Here is a 15301-nt window from a genome sequence, read left to right as displayed (position 1 = left end):
TCCTTTTTCATTTCTAATTTTATTGATTTGAGTCCTCTCCCTCTTTTTCTTGACGAGTGTGGCTAATGGTTTATCAATTTTGTTTATCTTCTCAAAGAACCAGCTTTTAGTTTTATTGATCTTTGCTATTGTTCTCTTTGATTCTATTTTATTTATTTCTGCTCTGATCTTGATGATTTCTTTCCTTCTGCCAACTGTGGGTTTTGTTTGTTCTTCTTTCTCTAGTTCCTTTAGGTGTAACTTTAGATTCTTTATTTGAGATTCTTCCTGTTTCTAGAGGTAGGCTTGTACAGCTGTACACCTCCCTCTTAGAACTGCTTTTGCTGCATACCATAGGTTTTGGATCGTCGATCAATTAAATCTATCTGGTCTATTGTGTCATTTAAACCTTGTGTTTCCTTATTAATTTTCTCTTTGGATGATCTGTCCATTGGTGTAAGTGAGGTGTTAAAGTCCCCCACTATTATTGTGTTACTGTCGATTTCCTCTTTTATAACTGTTAGCAGTTGCCTTATGTATCAAGGTGTTCCTGTGTTGGGTGCATATATATTTAAATTGTTATATTTATGCAATTTAAATTGCGTATATATTTATATGTTAGATTGTTGATCACTTTAAGTCTATCATGCCACTCCCTTCTGGCTTGTAGAGTTTCTGCTGAGAAATCAGCTGTTAACCTTAAGGGAGTGCCCTTGTATGTTATTTGTCATCTTTCCCTTGCTGCTTTCAATAATTTTTCTTTGTCTTTAATCTTTGCCAGTTTGATTACTATGTGTCTCGGCGTGATTCTCCTTGGGTTTTTCCTGTTTGGGACTCTCTGCACTTCCTGCACTTGGGTGGCTATTTCCTTTCCCATGTTAGGGAAGTTTTCGACTGTAATCTCTTCAAATATTTTCTTTGGTCCATTCTCTCTCTCTTCTCCTTCTGGGACCCCTATAATGTGAATGTTATTGCATTTAATGTTGTCCCAGAAGTCTCTTAGGCTGTCTTCATTTCTCAATTATTGTATTGTTCATCTTTGTTTGTTTGTTCTTTAATTCTTCTAAGTCTTTGTTAAACATTTCTTGCATCGTCTCGATCTTTGCCTCCATTCTTTTTCCGAGGTCCTGGGTCGTCTTCACTATCCGAATTCTTTTTCTGGAAGGTTACCTATGTCCACTTCATTTAGTTGTTTTTCTGGGGTTTTATCTTGTTCCTTCATCTGGTACATAGCCCTCTGCCTTTTCATCTTGTCTATCTTTCTGTGAATGTGGTTTTTGTTCCACAGGCTGCAGGATTGTAGTTCTTCTTGCTTCTGCTGTCTGCCCTCTTGTGGATGAGGCTATCTAAGAGGCTTGTGCAAGCTTCCTGATGGGTGGGACTGCCTTGCCTGTAGTCTTTGAATAGAGAGCAGTTGGGGACAAACTGGTACATCAGTTGGCAAACCAATTTGAGATTTGCATACCAAAGGGAGCAGATGATAGCTTTAACTTCTCAAACCATCCTCATAGGATCCTCTCAACCTCCTCCTTGCATTTCCAATTCTCCCAAGGGGAGACAGAAAAAAATCTCAACACCAGAAATGGGACATGGCAAGCTTGGGGCACAGGTTCACATTTCTCTGATATTTTCCATCTCTTAGGTGCCTGAAGCAGTGCTGCTTAGTGGTTAAGAACAGAGCTGGCTCTGAATAGACTATCCTGCACCATGCCTTGTTACTTTGGTTCTCAAACTTTAGTGTGCGTGAAGATCCCCTGGAGAGTTTGTTAAGACACAAACTGCTGGTTCTCCCCCTGAGAGTCTCTGGCTCCGCACCTAGGGGTGGAGCCTGAGAATGTGCATTTCTAACAAGTTCCCAGGTGACACTGATGATGCTGGTCCTGGGACCACATGTTGAGAGCCATGGCCTTATGAGCTTCCCTAAGATGGCATCCACCTGTGTGTAATCTTTGTGCCTACTACTTGTGGTTTCAGGGCTAGGTGAATATATGTAAAATGCTCTGAGCTGTGAGTCATACTACCGTGCAAGCACAGCCAATCTGGAGACTTTTGTCCCCATTTTGTTTGCGTCTGTTGTGTTTTTGTCAAGAGCCACTTAGCAGGAACCTCTTCCTCCACTTCCAAGCCCAAGGACACATGACTTTGGAGACTGAGTGTTTAACCTGACTGCAGTCATTGCAATTTTTCAGCTCTTCTGGGACATTATTTGAAATAGGGCTTTGCGTGCTGTGTTCAGCTCTTTGTGTGTGTGGTAATGGGAACATACCTAAGTGAGACTGAAGTTTTGGTGTCAGATTGTTGGCTTCTTTTTAGGGAAGGCAGGAGGAACTCGCCAGTCTTACATCAGCCTTGCCAATGGAGTTGTTATTCCCACTATGTACGAGGTCACAAACTCATGCATTGAGAAAGCTCCCCCAAGGTTTGACTTAGGTCCAAGGGTAATTGTAAGGACACAAAGAGAAATATGGAAGTCTAGGAAACAACTGATCCATCACCCTGGAGATCGGAGCATCATGAATACAACCAGCCTCATTGACACCGCAGCTCTGCTCCTGGGACCGGGCCACCCACGCAGCGTCTCCGCTTCTCTCTGGGCATGTCCCGCTGAAACTCTGGGAGTAGAGAGCGTCTGATGGGGTCGTTATGCCAACACGCAGTATGGACCGTCCCTGTAGGGTAGCCCTCGATTCGGGTGTCTTGCTCTGGCTCAATTGTCAGAGCCAGGTAGCAGCCTGGAACTTGCTCCAGGCGCAAATTATGGCAGCGCCATGCTGAAAGAACTGCCGGGGAACTTTCCCCCCAGGGTGGGGTTGGCCCTGGCCTACCTAGTACTTTCAGGGAGATTGAGGCAGCCTGGCGTCATCAGAAGAACACAGATATTGGAATCAGACGGACCTGAGTTTGAACCCTGGTTCTTCCACTTAAATCAATGAATTGTGGATATTACCCGGCACACAGAGGTGTTGTAAAGATCAAGTATTATAAAGTGCGCAGCATTAGTGCCCGGCACAGTCTCTGAACTTAATAAATGATAAGATTTGGTATTTTATTTTTTAAAAACTGGAAAGATGGAAAAGTGAGAAAATAAAAAAGTACTTGGTTTTATCATCCTATCACTTAGCCCCTTATTACTGACAATGTGCAGTTTTCAGTTCTTGTAGGGACTCACCCATTATTTCATTTAAGGCTTTATATGCTTTGGATCTGTTTTCTTCCATGGTGTTTTTTTAATGAACAGTCTGTTTTATATGGTTGTAGTTAAATAATTATGCATTCTGATTTCTTTAACATGATAAAGTATTTTTACATTATAAATTATGTAATTTGAGTGGACATGCTGTAATTTACATTAAATTACTTAGAGTTGGACACCTAACGATGGAACATTGGTTGAATAAATGGTACTGCATTTGTGTAATAAAATACTGAGCAGCCATTTAAAAAGATGTAGTCAAAGTATATTTGTTAATATAGAAACATGTTCATGATTATATGGAAAATGAGATGATTTTACCTCAAGATCCACTGCCTCCCAAATCTATCTGGATATTCACTGCCTCAAAATCAGCAGCTTTCAAACTTTAATGGGCCTCAGAATCACCAAGGGAGCCTGTTAAGTGCGGGTTTGGGGCCCTCCCCCTAGAATTTGATTTAGGAGATGGGGCTCAGGGATTGATGTTTTTCCAAGGATCCAGGCGATTCTGATGTGGGAATGACACTCCTCCCATTTCTACCTGTTGAAGCTGTACTTCATTTACCAAGCTTCTCCTTCTACTTTCTCCTGAACGCCTAGAGCGTTGTTTCCTTGCCCTGTGGATCTTTGTGAATCCTTCTGAATTGTAAGACTTTTCCTGGTCCTACAAGCAAACTCAGTTGGGCACCATGTCACATCCCTGGGCTTTGTGTCAGGCTCTGAGTGGGTTCCTGGATATAGATACTGAAATCCTGGGATCCAGGTTTTGTCTACTTTGTAGTGAAGAGAAAGTGGCCGAGCATTTCAGAACTCTTGAGCACACCTGGTATTAGCAGGAACTTTGAAGAATAAAGGCAGCCTGTCCAACCTTGGCAGAAAAAAATCTTATTTAAATTACCCTCACCTTGGCAATCAAGCTGTGAAAAGTCAACGGTTTGTCCTTTGTGCGTTTACTCTGGTCTAAGCCAGAGATAACCAGTGTTCGTTGGAGAGGCTGGTTAAAAAACTTCAAGAGGCTTGTCATTTCTGGTGACTATCTCCAGGTTTTCATTCTCAGACTTTGTGCCATGGAGGTTATTCAAGGTAAGTTTCTCATCTTGCGGTTTACTTAGAGGCCATTTGAGCCAAAATTGAGATTGAGTTACCACCCAAGTACTTCTTCACTTAGGTTTTATTGGTTTGATTTCCCTCCTTCCTTAAACCAAATAATATTGGATACCCATGTCAAGTCAGGTTTTTCTTGTCTTACACTATCCTTTATATTACAGGTCAGCTGTTGCAAATGCAGAGTTAGAAATATAACAACTAGTAAACATTATGTTGAGATGATACTGAATTTTTTCCCTTGTCTGTGAGGGAACTAGGCCATATTCTGTATAAATCTGTGGTTATTCTAGGTTTAAAAGCATTAATAGCTACAGAAAAGAATTCCCCAGAAGGAAACCTAAAGAGCCAAGATTAATAGAAAAAAAGCTCAGAAAAACCTCTCCCTTGCTTCACGTGAAAATATTAACTTGGTAGATTTGAAGCCCTAGATGACCTGAGAATTGGTACTATAGGGGGATGAAAGGTTCTGGTTGATGCAGCGGTTCTGGCGGGAAATCACTTGTACTTGTCCACGTGACTAACAATCACGTGTACTTGTCCACGTGACTAACTCGGAGTCATTCTTCAGAACTCGGTTTAGAAGTCAGCTCTAAAGCCCTACATCTGTACAGCTTTACATGATCCCACTCCTTGGGAAAAGTTCCTCGTTTATTTCACAGCCACAGCAGTCCCTTATACACACTCTAAGGTCGTATATGTCACAGTCTAGTGTAATGATGTTTGCACGCTGCTGTTCTCCACTAGACCAGAAACTCACTGGGCGTAGAGAGTGTGACTTATTTGTAGGGTCTAATCACCTGGTTAAATGCCTGGATACAGTAGTACTAAATAAATGGATGTGTAAATGAATGATGTGAGTGTGCTGCACTGAACAGGTGGCACCAATCAGATAGACTGCCTTTTGGGGGTGTTTTCTGACAATTTCTGCAGTTACTAAATTTAAAGCATCACCCTGTCAAGACGAATTTCCCTATAATTGTTAGAATAATTAAGAATAAATGGTGAGGGCTTCCCTGGTGACGTAGTGGTTGAGAATCCACCTGCCAATGCAGGGCACACAGGTTCGAGCCCTGGTCCAGGCAGATCTCACATGCCACAGAGCAACTAAGCCCGTGCGCCACAACTACTGAGCCCGCCTGCCACAACTGCTGAGGCCTGTGCTCCCAGAGCCCGTGCTCTGCAGCGGGAGGGGCCACCGCAGTGAGGGGCCCGCGCGCCACAGCAAGGCGTAGCCCCCACTCACCGCAGCTGGGAAAAGGCCTGCATGCGGCGGCAAAAACCCAACACAGCCAAAAATAAAATAAATTTATTAAAAAAAACCAAAAACCTTTCTAAAAAAACAATAAATGGTGAAAAAGACAAGTCCAGTATCTGCTTCTCCCTGGATTCCTTATGGCAACTGGGTATTCTCCAGCCCATTGGACCCCCCAGATTGAAGGAACTACACCTGAAATTCTGCAGAAATCCACTCAACGTTAGCCCACGAGCTGCTGTTAAACTGCTTTCCTGGGTTCTTGAATTCCACAGAAGGCTTAGCTGTCACAGATATGTGAACTTTATATCTAGGTGCTAGATATCAAATATTTCCCCAGTCTCTAATTTTAAAGTGTTTGTATTAAAAGAGCCAGATGATTTTAGAATCAAAAGAAACCTCTTCATTTTACAGATTAGGACACCAACCTTCTTGAGAGACGGGCAGTTTTCATTGGTGGCAGGAGCCCTAGAGTTGAGTCACATAGGCCAGGATTCAGGTCTTGGCTCTGGGGCTCAAATCACAGCCTCTTACTGGCTGTGTGATCATAAGCAGTTTATTTAATATTTTTTGAAGGTCAGTGTTTTCATTTGTAAAGTCCGGTTAAAAATCCATCTCCCTGGGTCAGGACAAGGGATTGCCTCAGGTAACGTGAACCAGAGATGCAATGGTAACATCTGCCTAGAGCAGATGTTCAACAGTCTTGAGTCTCTGTCCTCCCTTGCCCAAATCACACCATTTATGGCAGAGTTAGGACTTAGAAGTTTCCCTTGAGGCATTGTTAGGATGGCTTGTGCTTCCCGGTGTACATGGCAGGACTCATGCCCATCAAGGACACTCATTGCTGAGAGGTTGTGTTACATGAGCATTTGACTATGACAAGACTCAGGATTTACTGTAAAAACAATCTCCCTTCTGAGTTACATATTTTCTTGCTGTTGCTTTCTTCACGTTCCTTGCACTGAGAGTTATGGCACCCTCCCTATCAACTATCAGTAATAATTTTGTGTAATTGTGTGAATTAGCAAGATCGTGTCTATAAAGCACCAGAAATTCAGAGCAAACTATATAAACATTTTGGAAAAATAAGATCTACATAGCCTAATAAGTCTTCGATTTTAAAAAGTCACATTCTAGAATAAGAACTTAAATATTTGTGCTAAATTGAAAGGGTTTTGGAAACTAAAAGTGTTTTAAGCAAGGAAGCGTTAGTCACATGAACTGAGGTGGTGAAACATTCGTCAGGTGGGAGAAGCAGCATCATTTGTTCACTGTTCTCATTCTCCCAGAGTTCCTTCGTCATTTCAAAAGACAACTCATTTTTCTATACTCTTCTTCCCCGTAAAGGCAGAAACCTGTGGGTTCTTATTGTGGGACGCTTCCCAAACGAACACAGAATCGGGATTCCAGAATTCAAATACGTGGCAAATATGCATGGAGATGAGGTAGGTATATGGGTTGAATATCTGACATGTCACCAGAGAAGCTTCCCCTCGGGTCTCTTGTGCTCTGTCTAAATGCAAAGGAAGCAGCAGACACTGTAGCAAAGAACCTGGAAAGGTCTTCTGGTGAGGCCTTCTGAGAGGATTGAAGGAACCGGGTTCCAAAAACCAGCACAGCCATCTGGTTGTTTACCCAGTGCCCTGTGCAGCTAACTGGAACTTTTTTTGTTTGGGGTCTGGAAGAGCAACAGTGCCCCAGCTCTGGACTGCCAGCAAGTCCCCGAACTCCTGCCTGTGTTGGTTTTCCCCATCTCCTGCTCAGCATCGAGGTGACCCAGCAGAGGAGCAATATTCTATTTGAACTAAAACAATCAGATCCCAACTAGCTATCCAGACTCCTAGGAGCTGGCCTTTTGAATGCTTTTGTCACTTTGTCTTCATCTAACACTTGGCGTTTTCAATGCTCAAGTTTAGAGCAGCGGTCCCCAACCTTTCTGGCACCAGGGACCGGTTTCATGGAAGACAGTTATTCCACAGACCGGGAGGAGGCGGGGAATGGTTTCGGGATGATTCAAGTGCCTTACATTTATTGTGCACTTTATTTCTATTATTATTACATTGTGATATATAATGAAATAATTACCCAACTCACCATAATGCTGACAGGAGGTGGAGCTCAGGCGGTAATGCGAGCGATGGGGAGCGGCTGTAAATACAGATGAAGCTTTGCTCGCTTGCCCGCCGCTCACCTCCTGCTGTGCAGCCCGGCTCCTAACAGGCTGTGGACCGGTGCCAGTCCTTGGCCCAGGATTGGGGGACCCCTGGTTTAGACCATCAAGCTTAGGGCTCTGTCATCCCCATCATTCAAAGAAACCCTTAAATTCCCTCATGATGTCTTGCCTCTTTTCCAACTTATTGGGGATCAACTCTCTTTTTATTTTGTTTTGTTTGGTTTGGTTTATGTTATTTTATATTTTGCAAAATACCCTTTGCCACGCCTGCCTGCCCAGCCATTCTTGCCAGGCATTTGAAGATGCTCCTCTCCATTTCTCACCTTTCTTCCTCAGAGTGCTTTGAGAATATGACAACTGCAGGATCTTCTGTTCCCCAGAACCCCACACAACTGGGCAATCCAGTGGGAGGGAAAGATGGTGCCCAGTCTTGACAGTAAAGAAAATTGACGTAGGAATAGCAAACACACTTAACTTTAAGGAATGTCAAAGAACAAGAATATTCCTATAAGTATAACCTGCTGACTTGCTACGACACTTCCAGGTCTGCAGTAGCATGGGTGGCATGCGCTGCTCGAACGCTGGGCTTCCTGTCCCGGCTTAACCCTCCCCAACCCCGGGCTCTCTAGGAACAGGCTCCACCTCGCGTGACACACACACATTCTGCCCTTCCCAGGCACGCTGCTCAACCCGTCCTGGTCCTGCTGAGCCAGGGAACTTCTTGTCACTGGAGCGCAGATGCAAACACTTGCCTTTGAGAGAGTGGTTGGTCTTTGAACCTGATTTGGGGGTGGGTGGAAGTTACTTTTTTAAGCATAATGGGTTTTGCTCGAAAAGGCTTGATATTGCTGGGAGTCTGACCAAAGTTGTTTTTAAGAAAACAACTATTCATGACAGACAGCAGCCCAGACTTCCTTTCTCTTTTGCTATCTAGTCAATTGATCGAGGTCCTGTGGGATCCATTTTTAATAAGAGACATTGACTCCAGTAGCTTATTTATTGAATTCCTGGCATTTCAGAGCTTGCAGCCTGATGCTCAGAAGTTAATCCTCTCAGTTGAAACTTCCAAAGAAAAGCAAGAGGCCTTCCTCTCACTCACCCCTGAATTCACTTGTACTTTCCCAAATTTCTGACATCTTGCCCTCCAGGTAGTTAATGTATCCCATCAAATCAGGGCTCTCTCGTTCACTGTGATTCTTTGAGGAATGCTGAGGACTGAGATGACTCAGAGGGACAAGTCCCAGTGTGTTTCGGCTGTGGGAACCTGAAGTCCTGCTATCCCCTGTGTGTCCCAGCTGGTAGCAGTGTCTGGCGGCTCTGGGGGCCATTGAGAAACTTATTATCTTGAATTTAGATCTTGTATGTTCTGTCCTCCTGGAGCCACTAGGAGCTGGGGAAAGTGGTGACATAAGCCAGGAGCAAAAGGGTCACTTGGATTAGAAGGTTTAATCACCTTACTCATCCTTCTTCTCTTAGACCTTTTGGAATTGAAAGAGCATTTTCAAGAACCCACTATGAAAAAGCAACATAGATAATATTTGGGGGCAGTAGTTCTTAACCTTCTTTGGTTGGATTCCTTGCTATTCTGGCACAAACTTTGAATGCTGATCTCAGGGTCCATGGATCTTCTAGGAGTTTGTGGCTCTCACGTGGAGAAGCCCAGCAGGGGTCATATGTGTACCGAGTAGTGTGGTGGACAGAATTGACCACGGTATTTTTTAAATGTTTCCTCTTTTCCCTGGACCCCACCTCAGGGTGTGTGTGTGTGTGTGTGTGTGTGTGTGTGTGTGTGTGTGTGTGTGTGTGTGTGTGTTTCCCACACTTAACCCCATGGCCAGGCAACAATGAACAGCAACACCATCAGGAAGGTCCAGTTGTGTTGATCACACACACCATTTTCCCCCCATGAATTTTCACCTACTTCGTGATGCCTTCTTTTAGAATCGGGTCTTTATTAAATTAAAAATAACCTGTTATTATTACAAAATCAACATATGTACATCTTAGAAGAAATACCGATTAAACAAACAAAAAGAAAACATCGTATACTGACCTTCTACAAATTAGGACTGTCGATTCCTTACCATTTATCCTTCCAGATATTTTTGTGTGTGCAGTTTCACCAAATGAGCAATGCTAATTTGCTCTTTGTAACATTTTTCAGTTAATACAAGCTACCTTTTCATGTCAGTAAATGTTTATCCTATCTTTACCTTATATCCCATGTTCTAGTTTCTCCAGTTGTCCTCAAAATGTCCCCCGAAGTGTCCATTCAAAATTCTGTCCAAGATTATGCATCATATGTGGTGGACATATCCCTTGAATCTCTTTTAATCTAGCATTTAAAGAATCTTTTAATGATGCTAGACTTAAGCGAGAACGTTGATCCATTGTGTGTCCTGCAGAATGTCCCACATTTTGGATTGTTTCCTTCCTTATAATATCATCGATTTTGTGCCTCTCATCCCTCTATTTACTTCAAACTGGAAGTTGAATCTAAAGGCTAGTGGGATTCAGGTGAAACATTTTTGGCTACTGTGTGTCTTAGGAATCGCAAAGGTGGGTGACTTTGGCTGGTGCCGAAGGTCCAGGCTAATTAGCCTGGCTAATAGAATGCATGAAGCACACTGAGGGGAGCAAAATCTACTTGAAACAGCCCATTGTCAGATGAGAATTGTTACAAAAGAGTGAAGTCAAACCTCCTCTGGTTTTGTATGGTATTCCTCTTGTTCTCAGTCACCCTCTCATGAGCTCATGTCCTCACGATGCTGCATCGATCAGGCTGGCAAGTTCCCCTCCATACAGCACTCGCCGACAAGAAAAGAGTAACAGTAGCCAACATTTACTGAGCGTGGACTACACTAAGTGCTTTGTGGGCGGCCTTTCTTTTGCTCGCTTCTGTAGAAGGCATGTTTGTTAGTGCGTTGACCAGGAAGGGAATGCAGGTTTCTGTTGGTCCTCCGGGCCTGCATCAGAGCCTGAGCAGTGAGCCTTTCCCAGCTATGGCTCTGCCTCCTTGACCCCCTCCACTGCTTTTGGAACGTTCTGTTTTTAGTGTTTTCCTTTTTACATATAGATCTATGATCTATCTCAAATTAATTTTTGTTTGGATGGATTCCCAGTTGTTCCAGCCCCGTTTGATTAGAAGATTTGGGCTCATTCACCGTGTGAAAGCGTAGCAAACTCTTAAGAGTAAGACTGGAGTGCGCATCTCCATGTCACTTTTCTCTGTCCCTGTCTCATGCCTGCTGCCCGCCTCCCCTCCCTGATTGCTGGGGAGTCACACGGGGGAGCCGACGGAAAGAGCACCCGCCGTCCTTGATAAACCTTTGTCACCTGCTGTTCATGCTTTTTCAGAGTGAGGGAGACATTTCTGAGCTTCTAACTTTTCTCATTTTAGTAAGACTAGCAGGTGTTTTCCTGGTTTATCCAGGTTCTTGTTTGTACACACATCAGCGTGTGGAATTGTAGAAGCTCCAGTCCCGGGTGTCATTCACACAGGCTCCTAATCGGCAGTGTGTGCACACATGAGGCCCAATCCTTGTTATTCACTGGGAGGGATGAGACCAGAGGTCCCTGGGCGGGGCTCTCTGCCATTCCCCTGCTCCACAAACATTCACATCGTTTGGGAGCGGGGTCTTTGTCCCCCTTGCCCTCCCCCGACACATCATTCTGCTACTGGCTGGCTTTGTAGTAAACTATTACCTATAATCTAAAATCAGAGATTTAATGAACGCTGGGACCATCCCTTGGAAATGGAAACATCTAGTACCCTCAGCCTAAATGTGGGTGCAGGAGAGAAGCCTGGAAAATCACTCCTTGCTCCTTCCTCAAGCCCTCCCTGTTCTATGTTTTGTGCCTATCTGCCATCCCATGTTTTAAAATTTTTGCAGGAAAGAAAATCTTATACCTGGGCAATCTCTAGATTGTTAAGACATCTCTAATCCCTGTCTAATGGAAGTATCCAAGTGAGGCATGACTGTGTGTTTAGAAAGTCGGGTGCCTGGAATTTTAAGCTAATCCAGGAGCCTGCAAAGTGCAGGTGAGAGGTTGGGTCCACAGGTTCCCTTGACTGCAGGGCCCATGGTCTTTAAGTATGGGGGCAGGTATTCAGTCTATGTCTGTTAAGCATAACTGAATTGCCAATTCTGATTCTTTTTTTTTTTCTAGAGATTTTTTTTTTAAGCTTCTGTTCCTTAAACATCAATGAATTATTTTTCCTATGATGGTTTATTTGGGTATAGAGTTCTGAAATATCCACATCACACTTAGAATTTCACATTTGGTGGCATTAATTTATAGTTTGTTGGATTCCAGGTACATAATGGAAAGGAAAAACATTGCAAAAATATGGATAATAGTGATCATATTTTTCAACCTAAAAATAAAGGCAACATGGTTTTTTGCACACCTTCTAGGTATAAGAGACATTTAGACAGTAGTTTGTATATCTAAATGTCTATATTTAGAGGGTATTTTAATGTTCTACATGAACAACAGGACATAATATCCAAAATTGTGCCTGTCCTGGAAGATCTTGGGCTGTGTAGTCAACATGCCGTAGAGTTTCCAAACTTACTAAAACAAGACAAAACAAAGCTTTTGCCACTTCTCAAGCCCTTTTTTCCACCACTATCCCAAATGATGACAAAATGTCCTCAGTTACACAGCATGGCTTTGGATAATTATTTCCTTTTGCATTTAGACCAAACTAATCCTTATTCCAGGCGAAGTGCCTAATTCCTTTTAAGCATGTATTAAGTTCCTCATATAATTATCCTCTTTCTCTCCATCTCCTGTTTTTGGTGAGGGTGGTCCGGGGGACCAGGGTGTCGAGTCCTTGGCATGATCAGAATTGCTGGCCCCCAGCCCTGTGAAGTGTGTTCAGTATTGAATGTCCTTGCAATGAACTAACTTGATCATTTGTATATCCCCTCTCACTGAGAACCTAAGTCCTCATGTTTTCAGAAAGTTCCTCCTCAGAATAGTCATAACTTTGTAGTGGATTTGGCAACAGTAACCAGCAGTCATTTATTGAGCACATGATATACCAGGAGCTGGGCGAGATACCAGGGCTACACAGGAAGCTGGTTAGGATCCCTGCCGTCAAACCTTGGATGGTGGAGTTGGGGGGGTAGGGGTGGTCAGTCAGGCTCGGTCAGGCCATTGTAATATGTGTGAGCACTATCCAGAGAGCACAGGTGAGGAGAGTTAAAGGACCACCTAGGCAGGTCATGGAACCCCGACTTGGGGAGGCCATGGAAAAGTGTGCTAGATAATGTAACATTTAGGCTAATATTTGAAGATGAAGGATTTAGCTAGGCATTAAGACAACTGAATTAAGTCTGTAACACACCATGTGGAGCCCCAGAACTGACAGGTTTATTTTCCCCCAGAAGCTGCATTACAGTGTAGCATTTCCAGAACGGACTCTCTACCATTAGGAGAGCTGAAGTGTTGGTACTACGCTCTAATTCACTCTCGCACAATACACTACCCAGTTGTGGATTGTTGCTTCAAAGTTTTTTTCCAATTGTCCTTAGAAGTGCTAGAACACTCGTTTTTATCTATCTAACAAATTCCCACTTGACTGAATTGAAGAAAAACTGATAGAGAATTTATTTTCTGCTTTCTGGGTTCTTGCCATCTTTTTTTTCTTTAACTTTTTATTTTATACTGGAGTATAGTTGATTAACAATATTGTGTTAGTTTCAAGTGTGCAGCAAAGTGATTCATGTACATGTATCTATTCTTCAAGTTCTTTTCCCATTTAGGTTGTTACATAATATTGAGCAGCATTTCCTGTGCTATACAGTAGGTCCTTGTTGGTTACCAATTTTAAATGTAGACATGTGTACACGTCAATCCCAAACTCCCTGACTACTATCCCTTCCCCCCCTCCCCGCCACCCCCATAACCATAGGTTCCTTCTCTAAGTCTGTGAGTCTGTTTCTGTTTTGTAATAAGTTCATTTGTATCATTTTTTTTTTTTAGATTCTGCATATAAGCGATATTATACAATATTTCTCTTTCTCTTTCTGACTTACTTCACTCAGTATGACAATCTCTAGGTCCATCCTGGGTTCCTGCCATTTTAAGGACCGGATGAATTATCAGAGAAAGACTCTAGAAGCTGGTGTGCTCACCCAGCCTTTGAGGCTCTTCTTTAGGGATTCTTTCATTAAGTCCACACTCTCACAAAAGGAGCTAAATGAAAGGCTGGTTAAGCTAACGGACACAGTTTTGACCACATTCTTTTTTAAAATTTTAGTCTCTCTAAGGTTTCATATTCAAAGACTTCATTTTAAATGAAGGGAGGTCTATACATAAAACATGAATGAGCATTTGAGACATTTATATTAAGATTGAGAAGAATTAACTTGAATAATATGTGGCATAAACTTGCTGTTACAGAGACAGGAAAATATGGTCCAAGAAAACAAGAGGACTTTGTTTAACTCCCTCTGAAATTTCATCTGTTTACCTCACCATTTTTTTTTAATTATCTGACTCTTAATTGGTTCTTTATCATACTTCCAAGATTTTTCTTTCACCCTCTGCAGCTGCGAACTTGTGGTTTGTTTTGGAATATGGAGACAGACAATACCTTGGTCACACATTTGTTACCTTGAAAGAATCATGATTTTATTGTTTTTGTAAAAACAACATAGGTTTTCTTTAATTTAAAAAGCAATACTAGAAAAATAAGAGGAAATAAAAACTATTCAGAACACTATCGCTCAGAAATCACCATCATTAGTATTTGCCAGATGCTATTCTAGACGTCTATGTATTTCTACAGTAATAGAATGAGAGGAAGGAATCAAAAGGATATAAAATGAAATGTGTGTCATATTATACGTGTTATCTTTAAATAAGAAGTATGAGATTTAACTTTACTTGAATTTAACAGAATAGAACTGAAGTGAAAATAATTGGTGAACTTGGTATTTTCTCAAAATAAGAAATTATCGGAATATTCTTCTAAAGTCAAAAAATTAGGAAAAACTGAAATTATAATGATTTGAAGTATATATATTTTTAAACTTTGGATAATATCCTATGACCCATTGCTGGGAAAAGTGAAGGAATTAGCACTTTGAAAAGACTTCTGTCCTCTCCTTTCCTCTCCCCGGCACCCACCCATGCCGTTAGCTATAAACCTTAACTTTTACCTTCTATCCTTTACCCACACCACCACAGTTGCTTAATTTAGTTCTATAGCTTAATCACAGCTTCTTACTCTTTGTTTTCACTTTCTTGTGGGTGGATGAATTTAATTGCCAACTCCTGTCTTGAGTTTGGGCGTGCTTGAGAATGTAGGATTCAGGTAGTTAAGAGGAAATTCACATTCAGAACCATGTGGGGATTCCAATATATCTCACTTGGTACTTGACCTGGGACTCAGAGGGGCCTCAGGTTTTTCCTGGTACGTCCCTCTAATGGAACCATCCTACAGTCTCCAACCAGCATTTAGAAATCTCACTTCCTTCTCTCTTTCCTTGACCTTTTCTCTTCCCCAACCCCTGTCCAGAAAAGCCTCTTCAACCAACCACACTGTCCACCTTTAAAGCCACCTTTCACAGCTTAAAATTGC

The 15301-nt window shown here is 42.4% G+C and overlaps 1 protein-coding gene across 3 annotated transcripts in view; it reads left to right on the top strand.

The window, feature by feature from the left end:
* The window catches only part of CPM (carboxypeptidase M), a 92473-nt gene that overhangs the window by 36111 nt on the left and 41061 nt on the right, over window positions 1-15301 (top strand). Inside the window, exon 3 of one of the 3 annotated variants that reach the window (XM_055085191.1) lies at window positions 6883-6976. The exons of 1 other annotated variant lie outside the window; for it this stretch is intronic. In XM_055085191.1, coding sequence (XP_054941166.1) covers window positions 6962-6976 — 15 coding nt within the window. In that variant the 5' untranslated portion in view covers window positions 6883-6961. Of the gene's footprint in view, window positions 1-6878; window positions 6977-15301 lie in introns of all 3 variants that reach the window. One more of the 3 variants, XM_024122890.3, reaches the window with a different exon arrangement.

The sequence above is a fragment of the Physeter macrocephalus genome, chromosome 6 (assembly GCF_002837175.3).
Source record: "Physeter macrocephalus isolate SW-GA chromosome 6, ASM283717v5, whole genome shotgun sequence".
Lineage (NCBI taxonomy): Eukaryota > Metazoa > Chordata > Mammalia > Artiodactyla > Physeteridae > Physeter > Physeter macrocephalus.
This window is presented reverse-complemented; position numbering and strand designations above follow the sequence as displayed.